This window comes from Scaptodrosophila lebanonensis, unplaced genomic scaffold (genome assembly GCF_003285725.1).
Source record: "Scaptodrosophila lebanonensis strain 11010-0011.00,11010-0021.00 unplaced genomic scaffold, SlebRS2 tig00000024-arrow-pilon, whole genome shotgun sequence".
In the NCBI taxonomy this organism is placed as follows: Eukaryota; Metazoa; Arthropoda; class Insecta; order Diptera; family Drosophilidae; genus Scaptodrosophila; species Scaptodrosophila lebanonensis.
In genome coordinates this window covers 2,336,249-2,359,088 of record NW_022060538.1, presented here as the reverse complement: position 1 = coordinate 2,359,088, position 22,840 = coordinate 2,336,249, and the positions used below count along the sequence as shown (strand labels likewise).

The 22,840-nt window shown below is 39.5% G+C and overlaps 1 protein-coding gene across 1 annotated transcript; it reads left to right on the top strand.

Moving 5' to 3' along the window:
- The first annotated feature begins 18,670 nt into the window (after window positions 1-18,670).
- On the top strand, window positions 18,671-19,400 carry LOC115621583 (male-specific protein scotti). Its single transcript, XM_030515274.1, has one exon. The coding sequence runs from the start codon at window positions 18,802-18,804 to the stop codon at window positions 19,156-19,158; it is 357 nt and encodes a 118-aa protein (XP_030371134.1). The 5' UTR covers window positions 18,671-18,801; the 3' UTR covers window positions 19,159-19,400.
- Window positions 19,401-22,840: the final 3,440 nt, after the last annotated feature.

The following is a 22,840-nucleotide window of genomic DNA, read 5'->3' as shown; positions in this document are numbered from 1 at the left end:
ATTTGTCTCTATCTATTTATTGAATATCTTGTATTCTATTAAGCTTATTTATTAAAAAAATAATAATAATTTAAAAACATGTTTCTCGTTAGCATTCGTAGGAGTAAGTACAGAGTATTTTATTTAAGAGTTGGATCCGTTCCTCTTTAGCATTCCATTCTTGTTTTTATACCCTGTACCCGTAGGGTAAAAAGGGTATATTAGGTTTGTGCAAAGTATGTAACATACAGAAGGAAGCATCTCCGACCCCATAAAGTATATATATTCTTGATCAGCATGACGAGAGAAATCGATCTAGACATGTCCGTCCGTCTGTCCGTCTGTCCGTCTGTCCGTCTGTCCGTCCGTCTGGATGAACGCAAGGATCTCGGAAACTATAAAAGCTAGAATAACCAAAGTTGGCATCCAGATTCTCCTAGGTCCGAGTAAGGACGAGTTTATTTTTTTTTTTTTAATTTTCCCCCCCTTCCCCCGCTACAGAATTTCGTCAATAGCGTCCACATTTCAAAAGCTACCTAAACCAAACTTTGCACACATAATTTCTATACAATTATCTACTGTTGTTTAAAATTTTATCAAATTCGGTCAATTCTAAGAAAAGTTATTAGCGAAACAAATTCTCTACAGTACAACCCCCACAAACTGCAGCAACAAGTTCGCTCTTCTTCTTCCTCTTTTTGCTGCTGCTATGGGCGCATATAACTCAGTGACGGAAGTTTACCTGGGTACAGGGTATTACACTGTCGGGCTTGCTCGACTGTAGCGTTCTCTCTTGTTTATTCTTTGCTTTCACTTCTGCATTCTCAAAGAGCCTGTTGACGCGTCGCGTTGCTTTACGTTGAAATTGTCTAAAATTATAGAACACGTTTAGTTGAAACGTTTAATATTAGTTAACATCTATAAATATGCTTAGTTGTAATTATAAATGGCAACGTTTAAGTTTTAAGAATGTGTAATCGCCACGCGTCTTAAGTGCCGTGTATATATGTATGTATCATACATATGTAAGTATGTGTATATGCGAATGATTTGAAAAGAATTGCGGTGTCGCAAATTTTTTTGTTAGCCTTTTTTATTGATTGTGCGTGTGATATGCATTAATATACATACATATGTACTATACGTGTGTAAGTAGGTATTTCAGTTAAATAATCAGTTTTAAATTAAAATAATCGAAGTTTTGGATGAGCTGAAATCAATTGCGGTCAATGACATTTTTGTTTGTTTTGTTTTTTATGTTATTGTGATTTACATACAAGCTACAAATCATTTTCAAATGAAGAGATTCGCAATTGATCTGCATGTGTGTGTAAGTACCCACCATTAACGCCATTATATGTAATTCTTTTTACTCATTAAGCTAATTTTGCATTGCATGTATTCGCAATAATACTTACTTCTGTTAGGGCAGGATCTCTCTACCTTTAAATTTGTCACAGTTGGGCTTCATATGAGCAGGCAAAATGTCGCCATAACGAAGAAGAAAGAGGCACAAAACAAGAACCAAATGTATTATACCTGCTGTACTAAGCTGTATGTCAGTAGCTCCCTTTTGTGTATAACAGTTTGCTAACTTGCCTACATTTGTGAATCGAGCCAGTTGCCTGCCGTTGTATGAACAAGCGAGGAGCGAGGGTGGTCGAGCGCCATAATTTGTTGCAAAGAAGCAAGAGAGTGCAGTTAGATCAATCGTAAGGAGGAAGAGAGAGTGTCGGGATAGGAATTCTTTTAAAAATTTGAAAGATAAAAAGCAAAGCATGGAAGACACAATCCATTGTAGACATAGTAAATAATTTTGAGGTGGAGATAAACTATTTCCGTTTCCGGTTTTTGCCAATTTTATTTCGCAATGATTTGTTGAAATTGTAGTTTCGATCACTAAAAGAAGGTACAGCTTGTAATTATTAGTTTTGGTCACCTGGGGTTACTTACTTACCTCTCCTTCAGACTAAGTTTACATTTAATGATTGTTTTTCATAGTTTCTGTAGCTATCTGACCAATAAATGTTATTATTAAATAAATTATTTGGCCAAACGATTCAGAATGTCATTCGGCAACAAAATAAATGTCATTAGCAGCTTTGAATCTGGTATTGTTCACTTGTTCGTTGGCCCGCTATTGTAAAATTTTGAAACATGAAAAGTCGGAAAATCCACCTATTTTACTGTGGTTACACATGTAAGGCACAATCTTTTGGCTAATTGAGACCAAAAATATAAGCTGACCCCAAAAGAATGAAGCGCATGCGACATACGAACAACATTAAAAGTCCATTTAAAATAATGTTGAATGGAGCGCTCTGTTCCTGTTTAGGTGTGCGTGTGTGTGTGTCTAAATGTGCTGTAATTCTTTAACACATGCTCACACACATACATACACACACACACATGCGAAGTTGCAAGCGACCTCAGCGGCCTACTTGCTATATTTAGAAGCCGGGAGCTGTCAATAGGTAGAAAACGCCAAAGAGAAGTTTGCTTAAGCCAGCCGGCTGAGACCCAATTGCAGATTTTAATAGTGCATGCAAGTGTACATATATACACACGTATGCACAAGTATATGTGTGCATGCATATGTGTGTGTGTGTGCTGCCCACGTTGTCTAGCGCGAAATGCAATGCAAATGTCACGCGTATTGATTGCATTAATTAATTAATTTGTGACTTAATTTCATGGGCTTGCGGCAATCAGCGCACGGCTGTGTGTATATGGATGTATGTATTATATACAAGTACATTGCACATATAGTGCCCTACAGTACGCCCACGCTGATTTGCTCATAATGTCCACTAGTTACCCTTGGAACTCCGACTCTTTCACATTGATGTGAAACGATTTGTAATGTTCCTCCATTACAAAATGTATTTGCAGTCATTTTTGAATGTAAATTAACGGCTACATATAGTATTTCAAATATTAAAATATTAAACATACTACTATATAATGTTCAAATCTGAAACATGTTATTAAGATGTAAGTTACAGCGAGTAAAGAGTGAACGTCATAGTCGATTATGTGAAATATCCTTTATTCGAACAAATTTCCGCCGTTGTGTTGAATGTGTTGTTTGATGCGGGAGCTACCAGTTTGGCTATCCAGGTCTTGTAACAGCCGCCGGCAATACCAAGAACTAATTCAGTGTACTCGGTGAATTTGCAATGCATTGAAAAAATTGCTGGTACTGCCCACTTTAGTGGAAATTATTTCTTCATCTTGAACAGATGACAAAATTTCAAAATATAGATGGATATAGACAGAAATTAATTTGTTATACATACATATATTAAGATGAAAGAGTTCCCAAATACATTTATGATTATGGCCGCAAAAAAGTACATGCTCGCATATACATACACTGCACTTCCTCAGGTTAGCACGCCTACATCAGCCAAATATAATTGCTTCTGATTTTGTTGTTGTTAACTTTAAGCAACTTTTTTACCTTCTATTTTTCTCACTTTTGTGTGCACTATCACTGACAAAGCGAACAAGTGATAACAATATACCATTATATGGTTTTTGCTGTTTTCTTTTCTTTTCAATCGAAAAGGGTGCTTCATTTTTGCGTCATCAGGTTAGGACATGAAGTTGGTTTTTCATTTATCTTTGGAATTTGAACAGGTATTGAAACGAAAGTTTTTTTACTGCTCAAGTGATCTATTTTCTTTCAATAACTGAAATAGCAAAAAAGGTCTGCAGAAGTGGATAAGTTATGTACAATTTCTTACTTAAAATGTGGGGATACAAGTAAATGTATACAAATAATAAATCCGGTGGTAATAAAGTGATTTCCGATGCTGATAAAAGAGTAATGTTGAGAGAAGCATCCAACTCTCATGAATCGACTGCCAAGATCAGGGCAAATGTTGGTTTTGAAGCCACCTTGTCTGCTGTTTAAATGGTGTTAAGGAATACTCCACATTTGAAAAGATTAAAACTAAAGAAAAACCCACCAATTAACTATGCTCGGAAGGCAATACGATTAAATCAAACTCTGCTTACATTTTGATTGGAGCTTTGTTTTCTTTTCGGATGTGATTTGGAATGATGCGATTGATACCATTTTTATTTCCATGATCTTCGGAAGAAGGAGCATCATAGTCGTGTGGGCGGTGTAATGGTGCGGGGAGCCAGCTCATGTTTTGTTACGTGCGAGTTGTTTGAACACGAATATGAATGCAAACACTTATAAAAACGTATTGAAAACTGCTTTTCCCCATTTCAAAAATGTGCTTGGTGATTGTCTTGGATGCTTTCAACACGACAATGCTTCGATTCATACTGACCTGGTGATCAAATCTTGGATTGAAGCACAAATGTCGATTTATTGAAGCGGCCGCCTTACTCACCGGACATCAATATAATAGAAAACGTGTGGGGATGGCTGGTTCGCAAAGGCTACGCATCTGGCAGACAGTATTCTACCAAAAGTCATCCATTTCTTTATATTGGTTGTATGAACTGCTTACAAATTAGATATATTGTTATCAGCTGAGTGTTTTTATTTAAAACAGTCCATCGTGGACAATCGTTAAATTTGTTAAATAAACTTAACGATTAATTAAATTGGATACATGAGATTACTCTCAACAAGGAAGGACCGCCTCATTTTTTAAAATTATAATGAAGTGTTTAAATTATTTACTATATAAGTTTACAAATTAGTTCTTATTAAAAACGGTTTTAAAAATTCAAAACAAATGACGTGTGCTAACCTGATGACCAAATTTAAAATGTGCATTTTTCGATTGACCTCGAAAAAAAATCATAAAAATATATTGAAAACAAGTAAAAAAGCTAAAGTCGGGTGTCCCGACTTTGAAATACTCTGTACATATGTTTAGAATAAATATAGAAATTAAAAAAAATTAAGAAAATAAACAAAAAAAATTTGATCGATTTTACCTCTCTCGGTATTCGAACTCACGTAAAGGGTGTATAATTGAACATTTACATAGCAATTGCGTCTGTGTGAGTGTATGTATGCCTATGCGCATCTATTCGTGTCTGTGTAAGCATTTTCGCAGTCAACCAAACAGCAACATCAACAACAGCCGCGGGCAGCGCTTGAGCAGCGCTGCAGCAGCGCTGCATCAGCAAATATATTTATGGCTATAACTTCTTGTTAAATCGGTCTATCATAATGAAATTTGGCATACGGACACATAATAACCAACTGGGGGTATTTCCAAAATTTTAGTTCGAAATTCCAAGAATTACGGGAGTTAGAGAAAATCGCATTTGCGGGGTAGAGGGGGGAGGGAGGGGAATTCCAAAATATACATTTTCTGCATATTCACATAAGGCATCTGGGACTAAAATTTGGTGTTCCTAGGTCTTATAGTCTCCGAGATATAGGCGATTATACGAATGGAAAATCGGGAAAACCCCCATAGGGGGGAAGTGGGGGGAAAATCAAAAAAATAAAACAAACTCGTATAGAATACACACATAACGCATCTTTGTGCAAAATTTGGTGTCTCTATCCCTTATAATCTCTGAGATCCAGGTGTTCATACAGACGGACAGACAGACAGACAGGGCTAGATCGACTCGTCTCGTCATGCTGATCAAGAATATATATACTTTGTGGGGTCTGCCACGCCTCCTTCTGCCTGTTACATTTACAGCTCCCGCAAACCTAATATACTCTTGTACATTTCATGTACAGAGCATAATTAATGCTCCTCTTTTTATACTTTTTTATTTTTACCAAATACCGTTATTTCTTCCTTATTTTGTCTTGAACACATTTTCGCAGAACATTGTTGTACAGTCAGTCGTTTTTAAGCAATCGCAATTTTTGAAGTGGTTCTATAGTTTTGCAACACGCCTTACATATGAATATCGACTCTGTACATGGAGCGGTACCGTCGGCGTTTAACTAAGAGTACACCACCAATTATCAATTAATTAGTAACGAACAAGCTGCCGCTAAACCAACCGAACTGGAGGGTAGTTGCAGCAGAATCTGCGCTACGTGTCCGCATTATGCGGATACTGTACATATACAAGTATGTATGTCTGTACTACACACATAGGTACATATGTACGTGTAGGTGAATGCTTGTTTGTGTGCGCAGGTTTACGCCGTTATTAATTGAAATTTAATGGCACAAAATATTTTTATTTATTTATTCGACTGAAATTGCATTTATGCGCACTTCCGTCGCCCCCACACGGCACGCAATCCACACACTTCGCCTTCTCTACCCCCACACCCCTCTCCAAGTGCCTCTCCCCAGTGCCTCTCCCAGTGCCATCAAACCTTGCTGCCATTTGCCATTCAACATCAAAAGCCACCCTGCCGCCTCGCTTAACGTACGCTCGTAATTGATTTCACTTAAAAATTAAATAATGCATGTGGTTTTTACTGCAAAATGGATTTCGCAAATGTTGCCGAATGCTGTTGCATTTTCCCATTTTTCTCGCGCTTTTCATTCAGTCTGCCTGCCTCTCTGTCGGTCTGTCTGTCTATTTGTCTGTGCGTTTGCGTGTAAGTGTCGTCGTGGGCTTCAGCGTTTGTGTTTGTCTTTTCGCGTTAAATTAAATATGAAAATTAATATCAACATAATTGAAATGGCAAAAGCAGCGATCTTACCTCTGCTCTCAGCCTCCTCTGATGTCCCCCTCAAAAAGTCGACGCTGCCGGCACTGTGCCACAATTTCCCTGCAACTGGACAGCGTAATTGATAAAAATATTTAAGAATTATTTTTATAAATGTGCCGTGACAATTCTACGGGGCTATTGGCCTCGAGCCCATGTGTGGGGCTGTGAGTGAACGAATCATTTTATGAATTGGACCGAATATGGCAGCATAATTGCATCATTTATGCTGTCCTTCCACATATGTATGTATGCATTTACATACTCACTGTAGAAGTGTTACACACATATTTTTACTAGAACCAAATTATCTGGAAGAATACACCATATCTTGATCTCTCTTTAAAACTTTTCATACATATACTTGTAGTAATGAAGGTTGATGTTGAATTTGTCTACGGGAATGCACAATGGTTGATCTCGTCTTTATCACGGACTCTCCCAGCACAGTTATTTTCAAGTCTTCACTGACAATGCCCAGAGATACGTACCAACCTACTTCAGAAATCTGTCACTCTATATCTAATCCTACCTAAATCTACATATTTATTAGTTTCTAATAAAATTCGTCGTTGCTTTCGAACTTAATAAACTTTTTTCACAAACTAATTTCAACTCAATACCTATAATGCTGTCCATGGCGATTTACATACATATGTATGCATAAATAAGTACAAAACGTAAGTACCAATGAATATTAAGGCCCCACACCGCGCAGTCCCCACACCGCGCAGTGCACCGTCAAAAAATGAAGTTCGAAAGCAACAAAATCACCAACATTCGGAGCTCACCGTCCACTGACTCGATTGTTTACACTTCGTATTAATTCTGCATTTCCAAATAACTCAACCTTTTTGCTGACCACCGCTGTTAACGGGAACAAAAACAATTTCAGAAAAAGCTATTGGGAACGGCAATGAAAACAGCAGCGATAACAGTAAGAACAAGTTAAGTCTTACATACTCTGTAGACGGCTTGGTTTTTAAATAATTTAATTTTACATTAAGTTCGTGATTTTAAGGTGAACTTGGAACAATTTGAGGTCATTCTTTCATTCCAAGTGTTACAGGAACTACCCGTTCATCAAAAAGTCAGTGTGAGTGGGTGGATTTCCCTCTCCCGGATTACCAAGTCAATGACACAAACTCTTACTTTTTCCGTTATCGATGCTCATATACAGACAGACAGACAGACATGGTGCTGATCAGTAATATTCGAGTATATACGAGTTAATTAAACTTTTCGGGCGCTACAAAAGCTGAATGCTCTCAAATTTGAGTTAGATCCGCATGACTAAACGAATCGACACGTCCAAAGCAGCAGTCAGGGGCACTTCGCTTTCTTAGATGGACGACTAAGCGGACAAGTCGAGACAAGATCGACTTATCTTGTTATGAACATTAAGAATTATGCATTAGTCCAGGTCTACTGCTGTTTTGGCTTGTACAAGTATTTAGAGAAATGCTGAATGGTAATTAAAAGTAAAGTCAAACCCGCACAACTCTAGCCCGTCAATCTTGTTGTTGTCTTTGTACATCACTCATAATAATGTATTGTGTAATGTACATACATATATACATATATTAACAGTTAGAATTCGCAGTTTCGTTTGTTAATAAATACACAGATAAGCAAGTTTTCTTTTCCCCGAAGCGACAATAACAAGAAAAGAAGACAAATATAAACACAAATGAACAACAAGAATAATACCTTTTCCCAGGCCAAGCCATAATTGCCATTGAATTGTCGAGAATTTGCCTCGACTTTATTCGCTTAGTGAGTGGTTTCCAGTTCATTACCCAAAATTATTCCGCCTTAGTCGCCGCTTCTCGTGTATCGGAGCCATTTGGCAATAAACACACAATGCTGGAGTATTTTAAAGCTTTGCAACATGCCGCAAGCATAAGTTGCAAGCTAATCATCGGCGGCCCGATACTCTGCAATGGTCGCCCTCGCCCCCACGCGACAACGGAATTTGCCTTGTCAGAGAGTTGGCGTTTGCGACAAATTCGCGCTATGCGGCCTCTGCCTTGCAATTCCCCCCTCCTCGCTCCTCCGTTCCCCTCCTCTGCCTTCGGCCCACCATAGGCCGTACGCCTTTTGGCAGCGCCTGCGTTTCATTTTGCGCGCCGTTCGTCGTTTGCGTGCGCACTTTTAATTGCAATTGAATTTTAATTACGGCGTTGTCAGCAAAGAATGTTGCAGTCGTTTAAGTGCCGACAGGCAGAGACCGAGGCTGAGGCAGAGGCAGAGGCAGAGACTGAGGCTGAGGCAGAGACTGAGGAGACGCAGACGGAGACGCAGACAATAGGGCTATGAAGTGGAAGTGGAAGGGGAGGGGCTAACAAAACGGAAGCTGCACGAGACGCGGCATGTTGGTGCTGTGTGCTCTTTGGCTTGCCTCGCTTGACTTGTCTTGGTGCGTTGCACGCCCTTCGCCCTCCGCTCTTGGACTCCTCGATTCTTTTGAGCTTTGTCGCTTGTCGCCAGACTGGAGACTGGAGGCAGCAATTAAATGGGCAGCCGTAGGCTTAATTAATCAAGAGCAATAAATGAGATCGGCTGATAATAAGTATGCACCTACCGAACAGCAGCGGGAAAACGAGACCGAGCCTAAGGTTGAGGTTGAGCTGTTCCGGCAGATCTCCATCACCTCCAATAAAACAGGCAATCTGATCTATTAAAGCATGGAACAATTAGCAACATTTGATGCATGATTAGCTCAACCGTTTCAAGCGTATTTTTGTATGAGAAAACAAAGTGAATGGAGCTAACAAGCAATTAAATAAGATCCCAATTTTATATCCATCGAAATGGTTTGTAACAAGGTGCTTTGGAATTTTAAAAATCTATCTAAATAGTTTCTGTGCCGTGCCAAGTTTTTGCCCCGTTTGAGGGAACAAAAAGAATAAGTTATGTATTTAGATTTAGAATTAACAATTTAATCAAAATTGACTTTACTTTTTAGCTGTTAGTTCTTCAATAATCTTTGACATTATAGGGCATAACTGGCCGGCACACGGTTACAAATTTCAAGTCTGAGCAGACTTTCGATATTTGATTTTGTTGATTTAGGGAAAAATGTATAATCTTTTGCAACTTAAATAATATTGCTGTGTCTCTAGACTTTCAAAAAGACGAGTTTTAGAAGATCATGAAAGATGTTACTAGAGGACTTGACCTACAAGTATAAGCTTATACATTTAAATTGAAAGATTATCGCGTTGCTTTTACGGCATAGTAATACTCAATATTCTATTCTCTATATTACTTTTTGAAGCGGTGCATTGGTGATTGTTTAAAAACTAATTCAATTCGAGACCTAAGTTGCAATTAATGTACCACCAGTCTGCGCTCAAGCAGTCTTACGATCTATATAGATCGAAACAGCACGCCTAGAACAGCGACAGGATTACTAATTGATCTGTATTTTAGCTGAATGTCAAACCCTGCTATCGCCTCTGCGTCAAGAAAGGATATATAAAGCAAATAGCGGGACGCATCTGTTAAATCTAAAAATATATATGTACGCTTTCAAAATCATGTTTATTAATCTCTTAACCTTTTGGCTTGGCAATTAAAGCAACCCGAATGAGTTTATTAATGCATTTTCATAATATTGCTGCACATTTCCACTCAAGATTTATGCTTTGGGACTGGGCCGTATATTTTAAAATCCACCGTCAGTAGCCGCAGGTGCCTAAGGGGGCGCCAAAATGTGCGGCACAACTGAGTGGGTGCGTTGCACAGCGACTCGCACCTACGAGAATTTTTGGGGGACCTCACCAATCAACAACAAAAATAACAAAATGTCAAACAGAACGCATCCAACAATTTATTCAAATACCTCAACCTCATCAAATTTAAGTTAACACACCCCAAGCGTTACGACAGACGTTGCGTCTTTTGCCGACGATGTTGGAAGGGCGAGGGGAGGGCACAGACGAGTGCGAGTTGAAAATGAAATGAAAATTCAATTTTCCACCTAAACGCAGACACCGCATCAATTTTGAAAATGCTTTGCGAGGAATGAAAACGATTTGTTGTGTTTGACGAAAAGGCAAAAAAGGGGGCGGCCACTCGGACAGGGACAGACCGACTAGGCGGCAGTGCCACTCGAAATGCGGCTGCAAGAAGTCAGAATTGCCACGCATTCATCGTTAACGTTAAAGAGATGCAGACGTGGCTTTCGCCTCTGCCGCTCCCTCCACTCCCTCCACCACCACCCCCACTCCCACCCCCACCCCCACATCTACCTCTACCTCTTTATCTACTCCTGCTGCAGGTTCTGCCTTCGGCTGGGAGACACAGCAACGGTGCAGCAACAACAATGCTTTTCCTTTCAGAAGACGGCTCTCGCCTTCGGTTGCTGCTGTCAACGGAGCGCTGAGTGGGGGAAGGGGGTGGGGGGCAGTTTCCCGAAGACAGCGTTGCTGCGTTGGCAACCAGCAAATGCCTTTATTCAAAATACAGACAATTAAAATAATTTTGTGGTGTTGAGTGTCAATTGCGACGCTCCCACATACAGTGTAGTATGTATATACATTTACCCGTATGTACTTATGCATACACACATTAATAGACACATAAATATATATAGTATACAAACATGGCTATAAATGCACAGGCAAGTTGTTTGCTGTTTCATTTCTATCTGCTCTTGCTTCTGTTCATCTAGAGTGGAGGGTGGATCCGAATAAAATTCAGTTAACAAAACTATTTGATGAAATTATGTGAAGAGCTTTACGCTTTTGTTTGATTTTGAACTCATCAATAATGCATTCGTTTGTTCAACAGCTTACCTATTCGAATGAATTGTCTTTTTTAGCAGATTGCAGGTTTCAGGCTCCTGCAGTAAACGCTTGCATCCCCACGCGAATTTAAATAACTAGGAAATATCTAGTTTCACGTTAATTAATCAATAAATAAAGTAAACTTTGTAGTTGCTAAATATTATCTATCGACTAAAGCCATATTTCTCAAAACTAGTGTTCAAAGCAATTTTTGGTATCCAGCTCTTATATACTTAGCCAGTAAGATTTATGAATTACACTACTTCATAGGCTCTTTTAAAAAGTACGTGTACGTGTTCCAACTACAACTCTATTTATTATGGTGCAAAATATTGATTGCTTGTCAGCTTCATCTGATTTTCTTCTTAAAACGCCAGATTCTTTGATTAAGCTACCCCGAAGCCAAATTAGAATTACTGTCCCGAAGGTATTCGGATAAATACCTAATTTATTGACAAATCGTAGAAATGAATAGATCCAAATGATTGTTATGAAAAAAGAGTAATAATTAGTGCAGCTTAATAATAAATTGTCTTTGCTCTTTTCATTGCCAGAGTGTTTCTTCCTCCCGACCTGTGAGGAGGGCCGGAAGCCTTTTTGTTCGTTTTGTTTGATGCCGTAATTTTCCTCATTCTGTTGTTTCCACAAGTGACGAAGAAGGGGTTGAACCATCCGGCCATAGATCCGTACACCTGGGCTACGCTAAATAAGCTGTGCTGTGGTCTGGTACCACGGAAGCTCCGTTTGCAAGTGGATTCTTTTGGAGTGCCCTCAACTTGGCCAGCGCCGAAGATCAGCTGGCTGCGTGACACCGTGATTCAGCCCTCACCTTAGAGCCATGATCAAAGTGCCAAGACAGACAACGTGGTTATGGAAGATTACGGCAAGGTACGGGACTATAGTAATGTCATTAGTCGACTCCCTCTGGGAGGGTGTTTCAGCTTAAGGAGTTATATAAACACATCTAACCGGAGTCAAATACTGGGCAGTATCGAGCATCAATCAAAATAATTTTTTTGGCTTACCAAGAGAGAGAGCAATTGTTTTTGGAACTTGTTCATTTAGCATACAACTGAGGTATAAATCCACTACTATGTCAAAGAGTTGCCCAGCTTCGTTAATTGAGTAAAGGGAGCTGCATGTCATTATTATCGCGACGCATTTCTTGCGGGGAAATCTCTCTCTCTCTTTATTTTTTGTTAAATGCGTATAACTCTGATCGACTTGATCGGCTATTCGGCAGCCCACGGGCGGCGTTAACTGCTTAAGTGGCGCACTTAAACATTTAATTAGCTTTTATTAGTACATTAAAATTCCAATCATGATAGCTGGCCGCTTCCGTACGCCCGTAGACAGTAGCAGAGTAGTTGCCTGTTGCCCTACCTGCCCGGCCGTTCCCTTCCCATCCCACTTCCATATGCCCCGGGACTACTTTCTAAATTTGTGCGTAGTGCAATAAAATTATAATTTTCATTCTGTTATATGTATCTTTTACGAATTTTACGAGCCAATGCCCACGAGCAGGAACGGCCAAGCCCGAAAAGTGTACACAACAATAAAAATGTTGCGAGTTTTTAACGAAATATTTATGATATTTTTACCAAAACAATTTCAGTTCGCGTAAAGCGTATGAAAATATTTCTTTTTCTTCTAAAATTGAAATAAAAACATACAAATTAATTAAAGCCAATAAACAAGAAGAAAAAAGAATGCTGCCTGAGGGCATGGCCAGCAGGCGAACCGTTCGCCAGCCCATTAATGGACGCCCTACGAAGCACCAACAATTTATGGCAGCCGGAGCCCAGCTACCGACTGACTGACTGACTGGTCGTTGAGTGATCGTTGAGTGAGTCTCATAAGAAGAGCAGTAGCGGGGGAAAGAGAGGGTGCTGGTTGGCATGCACTTCGATGCCAATTTAATAGCGTTTTTACAACTTGAAAGATTCGTGCCTGCCCCGCCGTTTTGAGGGATGTTGACGTTTGTTGGAAGGGAGCAGGGAGCAGTGAGCAGGGAACAGTGCACAGGCCACTAAATGCATTCGAAATGCAGCGCAACGAATGTCATTAGAACATAAAAATGATATTAATTGCATTCGAGTGCCCAGCAAAATGAGCGTCTGCCCAATGGCAGTGCCGATGGTGGCATGCAATAGACACGTCAACGGTATGATGATGGAATGGCAGGCATCGTCAGCAGCGGGCGGCAACATGTGGACTACGGGTGTATGGTGATCCACTCGACGTTCTAGCACGTCTCTTTGATGCTGGCTGGCGTCGGCGTCGACGCTGGCACATACCGACGACGGGGAGGAGCGCTGGCAGGCAGAGATCGTGCAGCGTAGATAAATAATAAAAATTAAAAATAAATTAACACCTAGTAAAAATAAGAAGATGCTGCACAAATGCAGGCAGCCGGCGTTCTTGCTGCTGGTGTTGTTATGATCGTTGTTGTTATTGTTGCTGTTGTTGGACCACATTAGTTTTGGGTTTGACAACACGAAAATAGCGCAAGAGTAATTAAAATGGAAATACACACGCAGCTCTACGAAGATGCTATAAAAAATATGCATGCCTATATTGAATTTAACAAGCGCAACGCCGTCGACCCCGGCTCGGCTGGCTGCTGCACAGATCAAAGGCCCCAAAGGCCCTATGTGGCACTATAGTGGGCCGCTCTCGCGATTGCCGGTCTAAAACTGTTGCCTTGGGAGCCAAAAGTGTTGCCGACGCGTCGTTGATAATGATGATGCTAATGCAGTTGACATTTTATGGGCAGCCAAAGCAAAGTCGGAGCGAGCGCGAGTTACTCATGGAACTAAATATCAGCGACAGAATTATGGCAAATGCCTTTCAGTAATTAAATGCAATAATATTTCAATTTAATTAGCCGGCTGCAGTAAATGACTCAAGTGGCTGAAGACAATGCTGACAAATGCGCATGAAAGCTACATTACTTTAAATCACAAATATTTCAGGAATGTTTTGGCACCGAGTCAGAAATTGTATGTAGTGTTCAAATAAATTCACTTTAGTTCATCTACAGGCATTAATTTTTATACCCTGTACCCGTAGGGTAAAAAGGGTATATTAGGTTTGTGCAAAGTATGTAACATACAGAAGGAAGCATCTCCGACCCCATAAAGTATATATATTCTTGATCAGCATGACGAGAGAAATCGATCTAGACATGTCCGTCCGTCTGTCCGTCCGTCTGGATGAACGCGAGGATCTCAGAAACTATAAAAGCTAGAATAACCAAAGTTGGCATCCAGATTCTCCTAGATCCGAGTAAGGACGAGTTTATTTTTTATTTTTTAATTTTCCCCCCCTTCCCCCGCTGCAGAATTTCGTCAATAGCGTCCACATTTCAAATGCTACCTAAACCAAACACACAAATTTATAAATAAATATCTACTGTTGTTTAAATTTTTATTCAATTCTGTTGATTCTAAGAAAAGTTATTAGCGAAACAAATTCTCGCCAGTACAACCCCCACAAACTGCAGCAACAAGTTCGCTCTTCTTCTTCCTCTTTTTGCTGCTGCTTTGGGCGCATATAACTCAGTGACGGAAGTTTACCTAGGTACAGGGTATTACACTGTCGGGCTTGCTCGACTGTATCGTTCTCTCTTGTTAGTCTAGAATCTCAGCTCTTTTTGAGCCAAACATCAACAAAACAGCACAGATAGGTACGATGCAGTCATAATTCTCCAGTATTCTTTTATCTATATCCCAAACCTGTACAACAGGCAGAAGGAGGTTTGGTGTAGGTATGTTGTAGGCAGAAACAAATATATTGCGGTAGACACATCCATACCATACACTTTTAATAAAAATATGTTAATTATTTTATGTTTGTGGAGGCTCGTGCGAGAAACATGCCTCACCCTTCAAAAATATATTTCTATTTATATACTGTACCCAAAAGTTAAAAAGGGTATATTAAGTTTGTTTAAAGTACATGAAGTAGGAGGAAGAAGGAAGTATCTCCAGCTCTACAAAGTATATAAATTCTTAATTTAAAGCATGCCGAAGCCGTCCGTCCATCCACTTGGGCGTCTGCCCCCTATAGGCTAATCATGGGATCTATTTGCTTACTTTCCCATGCATAGTTGTGAGATGTGCGATGACTCATATTATGAAAAGAGAATGAGATACGGTTATAACTAGGAAAACATATTTACACTTTTTAGTTTTAACGGGTCCAAGTTTTTCTTAAATCAAAATACAAACATTTACATACCTATCTTAGTTCTGGTAGCATTTAAAAAAGGCAGGACAACAGCGTACGGACAAATTTAATGATTGTCAACGATGGACAGTGTTAAATAAAAACACTGCTGATACAAAAAATTAAAAAAGGCATGACTTTATAATTATTTCGAAAATATTGGAGCATATAATTCACGAGACGATAATTTGAAAATTGGAGAAGAATGAAAGACAAGAAATCTAAATATGTTTAAATGCGCACAAAACAAAAGGTTCTATGTGGGGAAGAATGGTCACCTGCCCGTCTGTCTCTGTATGGGGCAAAAAATAGAAATTCTTCTTCAAACCCAGTCTATGGCAGCTATATAGTGTAGTGATGTAGACATATTTGTGTCTTCCAAAAAGAAGCCTTGACGCAAAGATTCAAAGCGATAGCTCTCAAGTTGAACGAGGAAAAGTCATGGACTTAGCGATTTGGATTCGTCTCGTCAAGCTGAGCGTACATACATGAACTATACTGTTAGCTTCCCCACCAAAAACAATATACCCTTCTAACTTAAAGTGAAGTGGACCGACTGCTTACATACATACTATGTGTATGGGACAGTACAGGACATATTTATGTGCATACATATATGAATTAAAATTAAAAGCAGCTTTAAATACATTAAACTGACCGATAATATGACGGCACTCAGACTAAGTCAGAGTCTGATGCAGACACACATCCGCACACACACACACACAGTCCATTTCACGACTCTCCACAGACAAAATGGCTGCAACACATGTCATGAAAATATTTCATTGAATCAATTAGCACTGGATATGGCATAATAATTACAGTGCGATTGTCTGTTGCGCAGCAACGCAGACAAAAACAAACACACTCGAGCATAGACACACACACATACACACACACACACCCACAAATGTCTGCTTAACTACAACAACAAGGTCGTGCCAGGGACGTATATGTGTATATAGGCGAGTACGCATGATGTAGTTAATGTCGGTGTTATAAGTGTCCTGGCCTCGTTGCTTAACCAGCCGAAGCGTAAGTGACCAGCGAAAGGTAACAAACGCAGCAGGATGTCATGCGACGAGCGAGCAAGGGAGAAAGAGTGAGAGAGGGAGAGAGACAGAGCGAATGAAAGAGCGCCAAAGCTTACGCAAACATGAAGCCAAGGATGCACAGTTGGGCCGCAGCAGCGGCAGCATTAAAACAAAACTGTCACACATACAAATAAGTACTGAATACATACATACATACATTGAAAAGCAAAAATAATGAAGTGAAAATGGCAACAATGTGATTACACACAGTGACACGCAGCGGCCATAATAAATTGCAAGCAGCGCGCAGCGGCAACAACACTAGTGATTAATACAATAATGGCAACAACATGCACAGTTGCGTGTGTGTGTGTGGCTGCGAGAGAAAGAGAGCTGCCACTTCTTTGCAGTGTTGAGAGCGTCTGCGTCGCCGCATTGGTACATGTTGCCAGCAACATGCTGCCAGCTGGTAACTTGTTGGATGCGTGAAAAACGTTTTTGTTTTTTTTTTGCTTTTGCTTTTTCCGCGTGGCCCTATCGGTGTGTGTTTGCATGTGTGCGTGTGTGTCGCTCCGGCGCTCTTTATTTATATAAGTCCATAAAAGCACGCCAATTGTCTGAAATGTTTAAAATGCCTCAATTGTTGGCGTAGCAATTGGAGCAAAGTCGCCTCAATTAATTGAGTTGTAAATCAATGCACCAGGGATTTCTTGTTTTCGTTGTTATAAACTCATATTTCCTACTTCCCTTCGTTCACAAAACACGATAATTATTTAAACGCATGTCTGAAGCTTATTAATTACGTTTCCAATCGCCAGCTTGGGGCGGACAACCAACCGACAGCGAGCCAATCTGCCGTAATTGTAATGTGGGGCGTAATGGGCTCATTTACAGTTCATAATGTGCCATCATTACAAACAGGCAGTCAGGCAGGCAGGCAGGCAAGCAGTCTCCTCTCTTCGCTTAATAAGCCAAAGGCGAACCAAGCACAATGCCAAGAGCAACTTTATACACAGCGGCAACAACAATGTTGGGCAGCTGTGGCGCGCGCATTGGCAACATTACGACGATGAGTTAAATTGCTTGTAATGATGATGGCAGCCCGCACACGAAAAAGTGAGTCGCCATTGGGTTAAATAGAGGGCTAAAAGCGTGTCCAATCATTGTGGGTGGCTCGTTCACATTCTGTGTGTACTTATATATATATATATATATGTATGTGTGTGTGTGTGTATATGTGGGAAGGCGGAGGCAGAGGCCCCACAAATGTCAGACAGCATTTCTCCATTTGTAGCGGACTGCCGGGGACATTGGGGAACATCCGACGGTCGAGCATAATGGGCAGACGAGTCTATAAAGCTGGCATTGTTGTTGTTGCTGCTGCTGTTCAAGTAGTTGGGCTTCATGTCGTTTGTCGATATATGTACACAGATATGAATCCTTCGGTTCTTCTGTTGTCACTGTTGAATGTGTATCTAATGGCTACATAATTGTATCTTATCGCTTATGAAATTGTTTGTTAATCTAACTATTTCTGTTAGTCGCCAAGTTTTGTTTTTCGCACACTTGGGAATACATGGTATGAGATGCACTTTTGCCTGTACAGAAATGAAGCACATCAAGAGGGGATGAACTGGACCGAATATTTGTAATCTCATTACGCATTCAGATATTAGGCGCTGTGTGGCTATAAGAAAATAAAAACCTATGTTACTGCATCAAAAGATCTATTTAACTATTAACAGCTCTTCAGAATTTGAATGTCTACATTATTTTTATAACCTGCACCCGAGTGTATGTATATGTAACACACAGAACACGCCTTCTTCTGTGTGTTAGACCCCACCAAGTACATACATATATTTTTGATTAGGGTGACAAGACAAGTTTAAGAGTTGATCCCACTCGACTGTAGCATTCCTTTCTTGTTTAAAACTTAATATTGAAAACAAAAGAAGGCGCTGTATTCGTTTGCTTGTTTTCATTCCTGCACAACCTTCAGTACACATTCGTTTTGTTGACACACTTCATAATTAAATATTTCAAAAAAAAACACAAGAAACCAAAAAAGTAGCAGCTTCCTAGCTGCCGTGTTACTCGTTAAAAAGAAAACAAACCGTCCCCCTGAAAGACCATGGACCAAAATGAACATGCTCTGGGAAATGTGCCCGATGAAGAATCAGAGAATGATCGACGGCCAGCGTTGTGGCTGGATGCACCAAACGAGCCGCCCCTTGGTATTGCTCCCGTGCAATTTTTGGTACCGTTGCCGATGCGTTCGCGAAGGAAGAGAAACTTCTGCACCTCCTCTACTGCCTTTCAGACGCAAACGTCAGAGTCCTGCGCGCTTATGAGAAACGTTCAGCGCGCCATGGTCGAAGCAGATCCAGAGAACCCGAAGGAGTTCTTTGTAAACTATATGATTCAGAATCTGAACAGTCGAAACTATCCGGGTGGGGTAGGACTCCCATCTCGTTGGGGGCAATCTTGAAAGTTATACAAAATACATATATTAATGGTCAATAATTACAATCAAACAAATTTGTATTAGCTTCACGAATGTTTCAAAATGTAAGCTCAACTGCTGCTTCATGTGTATTTTGTTTTTGTAACATCTAGACCGAAGAATGGTACACCACATGTTATACAAATGTATAAATGTATATATGTAAACGTTCAGCATGACAAAATAAATCTAAATAAATAAATAAATCTACCCTTTCCACAACTGAAGAGCTATCGCAGTAATGCTTTGCACTGAGGCTTCTTGGTCGAGACTGAACATGACAGATCACTACTATTTATATATCACATAGCTGTTATAAAAACCATATTACAAATTACACAAATTATCATTTAAACTTATACTTATTACCCATCGAATTGTGTTCATAATTTATTTATTTATTTAATATTTCAACAAATAATGCTGTCAATACAGTTTACTAATTTTAAGTTATAATTTAAACTTAAAAAATTAAGAAAGCCTAACTAATAACTATACTATTATCTATTAATAGTCTCCGACACGCTGGGGGAGTTTTATTTGCCATTTGGTCAGCTATGCCCCCAATCACAGCCATATCTTCTCAGAGACATTCTGCACCTACACAACTAAAAATAAAGAGATAGTAGAGGAGAAAATGTAATTCTACTTAAGAGACACATATCTAGGCGAAGAAGGCAAAAAGAGAAAAATTAACAGAAATAGAAAAAAAATATCCAACCCGGTGGCGGCAAATTTGATAGCCAGTCCGGCTAACTATTGATGACAAGATTAGTATTAATTAGAAAACAACTAATCTGTATCATCCAAGTGCTATTATTATTGGCAACAATCACATCAAGAATACGCTAAACTTCCATTGAAGATAAATGTTCATAAAAAATTATTAGTTGGTTTGTTTTGAAGGTGCATTTGATTAGTAGACATTTTTATAAACATACTCTGTACTGGCTATGTTAAGAACTCAGTTCTTTACGTGACAAACAAAATTTGATTAGCATTGAAAACTAATAGCCTTATAATTTGGCACGAGCTCGATATCAAGAATGTGTGAGGTGCAGTCCTTCTATCCCCTCTAAGTATTTTGTTACCACGTCAGGAGAAGAAATCAAAAACACGAAACAAAAACAAGCACGAAATCAATCTATCTAAGTATGAACATTAAGTTTTTTGCAACGATGTTGTGCCCTTCCCATGTGTGGCATGCACCTCATCAAAGCAGAATTGAAGTTCACAATTAATAAACTGGCCAATGAAAATTGAAAGCTGTTGGTGAAGCCTATCACGGCCGGCAAGCACAAGGGGGAACAAACAAAAGTCTGTCTGTCTGCCTTCCAGTGCTGTGAGCGGTTGTTGCATGTTGCAGGCTGTGTGCTGCATGACTTTCATACTATAGAATTGTGATTATGGGGACCGTTGTCTGCTGTCGCTGGCGTTGCCAACGTGACAATGCAGTTTATTTGCACATTTGGCAACAAATGGCAATGGCCGGTGCACAAAAGTGAGGCGAACGCACAACAATTGGGAAAAGTGTAGCAAATATACAAGTATACAAAATGCAGAGGATAATTGCAATCAAAGCCACAAAATGTAGCCAAAAGGCTTATAAATTGTGGGCGTGATTCAGATGGGAGGCCAGTTCCCACCCATATTTACACAGACCGACGCATACACTGCGTTTATGCATGCACGAAACCTGGAATTCATTTCGTGAAATGGGCCTGAATTTGTGGGCCTCTAAAAACAAGCCTGTGTCAGAGCTTGAATCCGTTGTTCAATATTAATGTTTCTTCAATTCCAATTCTTTCGAATACATAGCTTCAAGCAAATGCTTAGATAACAATGAATAATTTAAATAACAAGCAAGTAATTGCATTAAATCTATATAATAGGTAAACTTATATATGATATTACATATTTATGGATAATACTTACAGATTCGTCTGCAAATAATCATTCAGACTAGTCAGGAACAGGTCTTAACAAGTAAAAAAGCTAAAGTCGGGTGTCCCGACTTTGAAATACTCTATACATATGTTTACAATAATTATAGAAAATAAAAACAAGAAAGGAATGCTAAAGTCGAGCAGGCTCAACTCTTAAATACCCTGTACCACCCAACAAAAAAGTAATTAAATTAATTAATTAAATTAAATTAATTAACTAAATTAATTTAATTAATTAACTAAATTAAATATAAATATTCCATACCTGCATACATACATTTACATTTACATCAGAATCGTGCCTTATGCGTGTTTGTGTACTTGTACATATGTATGTATGTGTGCATTAGGCCTGGTTATATGGGTATAACTTTCTTTCCGATCATTCTATCATAATGAAACTTGGTATGGATATATAATGAGTAACCTAATGTGACTACCAAATTTTAGTTCAAAATTCCATGAATTACGGGAGTTATAGAAAATCGTTAATAGGGGGGGAGTGGGGGGATGGATCAGAAAAAATGAACAAACTCGTCCTTTCTCGGGCTCAGGAGAATCTGTATACCAAGTTTGGTTATTCTAGCTCTTATACTTTCGGAGATCCTTGCGTCCATACAGACAGACAGACAGACGGACAGACAGGCGGACAGACGGACATGGCTATATCGACTCGGCTTGTCATGCTGATCAAGAATATATATACTTTGTGGGGTCTACCAAGCCTCCTTCTGTGTGTTCCATGTGCACTCGCCCAAAACTAATATACCCTTGTACCCTTTGGGTACAGGGTATAAAAATTAAGAAAATAAAAAAAAAAATTGTTTGATCCATTTTACCTTTCTCGGTATTCGAACTCACGTAAATGGTGTATAATTGCACATTTACTTAGTAATTGCGTCTGCGTGAGTGTATGTATGCCTATGCGCATCTATTCGTCTCTGTGTAAACATGTTAGCAGTCAACCGAACAGCAACATCAACAGCAGCCGCAGGCAGCGCTTGAGCAGCGCTGCAGCAGCAAATATATTTATGGCTATAACTTCTTGTTAAATCGGTTTATCATGGTAAAACGGCGTACGGACGCATAATAACTAACTGAAGGTATTTGCCAAGTTTAAGTTCGAAATTCCAAGAATTACGGGAGTTAGAGAAAATCGCGATTTGCTTGGGAGAGGGGGGGGGGGGAGAGAAATTCCGAAATATACATTTTCTGCGTATTCACACAAGGCATCTTGGACTAAAAGTTTGTGTTCCTAGGTCTTATAGTCTCCGAGATATATTCGATACGAATGGAAAATCGGGAAAACCCCCATAGGGGGGAAGTGGGGGGAAAATCAAAAAAATAAAACAAACTCGTATAGAATACACACATAACGCATCTTTGTGCAAAATTTGGTGTCTGTATCTCTTATAGTCTCTGAGATCCAGGTGTTCATACGGACGGACAGACAAACAGACGGACAGACAGGGCTAGATCGACTCGTCTCGTCATGCTGATCAAGAATATATATACTTTGTGGGGTCTGCCATGCCTCCTTCTGCCTGTTACATTTTTCAGCTCGTGCAAACCTAATATACTTGTACTCTTGTACATTTCATGTACAGAGTATAAAAATGTCATTGTGGTTTGTACAAATCGGTATAATTTGATTGTTTGTCTGTAGGTTTGTCTAAATCCTACTTACATTAAATGTAACTATATGTCTCTGAAATCCAACC